General features: G+C 42.4%; 1 protein-coding gene across 1 annotated transcript in view; it reads right to left on the minus strand.

Moving 5' to 3' along the window:
• LOC107102213 (zinc finger and BTB domain-containing protein 49-like) overlaps positions 1–4,062 on the minus strand; it is a 13,054-nt gene that overhangs the window by 2,656 nt on the left and 6,336 nt on the right. Inside the window, exon 6 of the mRNA XM_015401423.1 lies at positions 3,538–4,014. Coding sequence (XP_015256909.1) covers positions 3,538–4,014 — 477 coding nt within the window. The remainder of the gene's footprint in view (positions 1–3,537; positions 4,015–4,062) is intronic.

Below are 4,062 nucleotides of genomic sequence, written 5' to 3' on the forward strand. Positions count from 1 at the left end.
AACTAGATCATCCAGTCAGATTGATTCAAAGTTTTCTATCTAAGGAAAACCAGCTGATTGCATCGACTCATTGACTCTTCATCTATAATCAAAGGTGTTGATGGCAGCAGCACAGCTGATATTTCTCTCCAGGATGGAGTCACAGCCAAACAGGAACAGACCAGATGAAGCTACAGCCGGTAAACAGCTGGCGAACAGCCGGTAAACAGCAGGTAAACAGCTGGTAATCAGCAGGTAAACAGCCAGTAAACAGCAGGTAATCGGCAGGTAAACAGCCGGCAAACAGCCAGTAAACAGCAGGTAAACAGCTGGGAAACAGTCGGTAAACAGCTGGTAATCAACAGGTAAACAGCCAGTAAACAGCTGGTTATCGGCAGGTAAACAGCTGGTAAGCAGCAGGTAAACAGCAAGTAAACAGCTGGTAATCAGCAGGTAAACAGCCAGTAAACAGCTGGTAATCGGCAGGTAAACAGCCAGTAAACAGCTGGTAATCGGCAGGTAAACAGCTGGTAAGCATCAGGTAAACAGCCGGTAAACTGTCAGTAAACAGCTGGTAATCAGCAGGTAAACAGCTGGTAAGCAGCCAGTAAACAGCTGGTAAGCAGCAGGTAAACAGCCGGTAAACAGTCAGTAAACAGCTGGTAATCAGCAGGTAAACAGCTGGTAATCAACCAGTAAACAGCTGGTAAGCAGCAGGTAAACAGCTGGTAATCAACCAGTAAACAGCTGGTAAGCAGCAGGTAATCAGCCAGTAAACAGCTGGTAATCGGCAGGTAAAGAGCTGGTAATCAGACAGTAAACAGCTGGTAAGCAGCAGGTAAATCGCCAGTAAACAGTCGGCAAACAGCTGGTAATCAGCGGGTAAACAGCTGGTAAGCAGCAGTCAGGTAAATGCAGTCCAGGCACATATAATCAGTCAGTAAGGCTCATATGGCTCTCTGTTAGCTCAGTTAGCTTCCAGTGCTAACTGTCCATTAGCTTTGCTGCTAGATGCTAACGCTTTAGCGGCATTAAAAGATGAACTCACCGCTAATATGCTGCAGATTTCAGGCTGTAGTTTCAAACATGTAGAGATAATGAAAACTACAGAGGCCATCCACCTCCCGTTTCCTTACAAACTCCGCCCATTTCCTGGTTCTTGGCCAATCACTGACTAGTAAAGTTCGTACCCTCTCGATCACTTCCTTTTCTCAACAGGAACCCTTCAAAATAAAACCAAATATGTACTAAAGCCTGTTTTTGTAATAAAACGTATTCTAAACCACTCGTGATGGTAGTGATAAAAATCAGGTGCATTACCTGCATGACCTTTTCCTCACTTTGTTAACAGGTTATTTAAAGAGTTTATCCTGAGTGAGAGATAGAGCATCAGGGTGCTTACACACAGAGCCTATCTATAATAAGCAGCTCCATCAAGAAAGCAAAGTGAAACCATTATTAACATCTGTTGACAGTTATTGTATAAAAATAACTAAGAAGAAAACATCATGGGGGTGGAGCTTAAGAATGTTTTATGGAGGCTTCAGCCCCTCCCATTACAGGCCTAGCCATTCAATAATATGTCCCAGAAGCGCTTGGACTTGGACTTCCTGCAGAGGATGAGGAGAGCCCACCTGCCCCCCGCCCCCCTCATGTTTTTCTCCAAAACTCAATCACTGTTCCACTTTATGAATGGAAACGACATGAAAGCTGTAGAAACTAAATTTCATTTTGTATACAATTTGTGTACACAATGACAATAATAATTGATGACATCACAAGTAGTGTTGGCAACAGCAGAGGGTGAAACATTTACCAACAGAACTCTGGTAAACTCTCTGGGCAAATAAAATGGATGAAAAGCAGCAGTTCAGTGCCTGAGCTGTAGTGAGGAATATTCCCAGAAATGTGTCCGGGATCTTCACAAGCAGTTCTGCTTTCAACCAACTCTGCATTTAAAATCAATATACTTCTAGTCATGAAGAAAAGCCGAAAAGATCAACCCTTTCGACATCTCATGTCAAAAAATGTATTACACATTTATTCTGAAAATGTAAACTGAACATAGAAGAATGTCTCCTCTCTGTCTGGAATCCAGGAAGTCAAGTTGGAACTAAGATGAGATTAAATCCACAGAAATTGTTCTGGATTTCATAAATCTTGTTCAATGAACCATTTCTAGACAAGATAACAATGCAAGAATTATCAAAATAATGAAAGGTATTAAAAAAAGGAATTTGATCAATTCCAAAATAGATTCCATCTAAATGAAATAAATAATTGTAAATAAGGATTTTTCACATTACAGAGTTTGATGTTTACGGCTGAAAACATCCAATGAACACGGTTGCCTTAAATGACAAATGAGGCCTTCTAACTTGAGTATTTATGCCTGAGTCATCTCCCCCCCCGTGTGGATATTCATGTGTCTGTTTAAATGTCCTTTTCTGCTAAATCTCTGCCCACAAAAATCACAGCAGAAAAGTTTCTCTCCTGTGTGGCTCATCGTGTGTCGGTTTAAATCTCCTTTCTGGCTAAATCTCTGCCCACATAGGTCACAACAGAAAGGTTTGTTTCCTGTGTGGATCCTCTTATGTCTGTTTAAATTTCCTTTCATGCTAAATCTCTGCCCACATAGGTCACAACAGAAGGGTTTGTCTCCGGTGTGGAACCTCTTGTGTGTGTTTAAACTTCCTTTAAGGCTAAATCTCTGTCCACAAAGGTCACATCCGAAGGGCCTCTGTCCTGTGTGGATCGTCATGTGTGAGTTTAAATGGCCTTTCTGGCTAAATCTGTGTCCACAAATGTCACAACAGAAGGGATTCTGTCCCGTATGAATCCTCATGTGAGTGGTTAAATTTCCTTTCCTGCTAAACGTGTGTCCACAGAGGTGACAACAGTACGGTTTCTGTCCCGTGTGGATCCTCATGTGTGTATTTAGATCTCCTTTTCGACAAAATCTGTGTCCACAAACGTCACAGCAAAAAGGTTTCTGCCCGGTGTGGGTCCTGATGTGTGTGATTAAACTTGATTTGTCGCTGAATCTCTGTCCACAAACATCACAGCAGAAAGGTCTCTGCCCTGTGTGGATCATTACATGTTTATTTAAGTTTAGTAGCCGGCTAAATCTCCGTCCACATCTGTCACAACAGAAAGGTTTCTGCCCTGCGTGAATACTCATATGTTTGTTTAAACGCTCTACCCGGCTAAATTTCATCCCACACTTGTCACAGCAGAAAGGTTTCTCTGCTGTGTGGATTCTAATGTGTGCGTTTAAATTTGACTTATGGCTGAATCTGCGTCCACACTCTTTACAAGCAAAAGGTTTGTCTCCTGTGTGGATCCTAAAGTGTGTGTTTAAATGTCCTCTATGGATAAATGTCTGTCCACAAACGTCACAACCAAAAGGTTTCTCTCCTGCATGAATTCTCTGATGTAAATTTAACTTGTTTTTTCCAGTAAATATTTTACCACAGTCTTCACAGCTAAATGTTGTCCTTTTGTGGACATTCCTCTGTGAGTCTACATGTTTCTTCTTTGTAAAACATTTCTTATTACCCAGGGAGCTTGAATGCCTCGTGTCTTTCTGAGGACGCTGAACAAATTGCTCAGAGGAACCAGAAGGTTTGTCAGCCATGTTTCCATCAGGAGCTGCTAACTGTTTTAGCTCAGAGACGGAGAGCTCCACATCACTGTCCTCTTCTGTCTCTGAGGAAATGGACCCATCTTCATGATCTTGTATCCTCATGGATTCTTCTCCTCCATGGTTCTCTACTGGAAGCTCTCTGCCTTTAATGTGGTGGTGGTAAAGCTGTGGGAGCACAGAGGAATGTTTATCATCCTCACTCTTTATTGGAGCAGCAGTGATTGGAAACTTGATGGCATCAATCTCCTCCTTGACACCGAGCTGCTCTCCCCCCAGACTGGTGCAGACTTCCTCCTGTTCCTCCTTTATGTGGTGGGGCTCTGGGTCATGCAGGTCAGGAGAAGGTTTGTGGTCTTCAGGAACTTCTTCTTTAACCGTCTGCTTAAGATCTGCAGGAAACATTAAAAACATCAATATAAATCATTTAAGTGGTTTAC

Source organism: Cyprinodon variegatus, unplaced genomic scaffold, assembly GCF_000732505.1.
Source record: "Cyprinodon variegatus isolate N-32 unplaced genomic scaffold, C_variegatus-1.0 Scaffold1218, whole genome shotgun sequence".
In the NCBI taxonomy this organism is placed as follows: domain Eukaryota; kingdom Metazoa; phylum Chordata; class Actinopteri; order Cyprinodontiformes; family Cyprinodontidae; genus Cyprinodon; species Cyprinodon variegatus.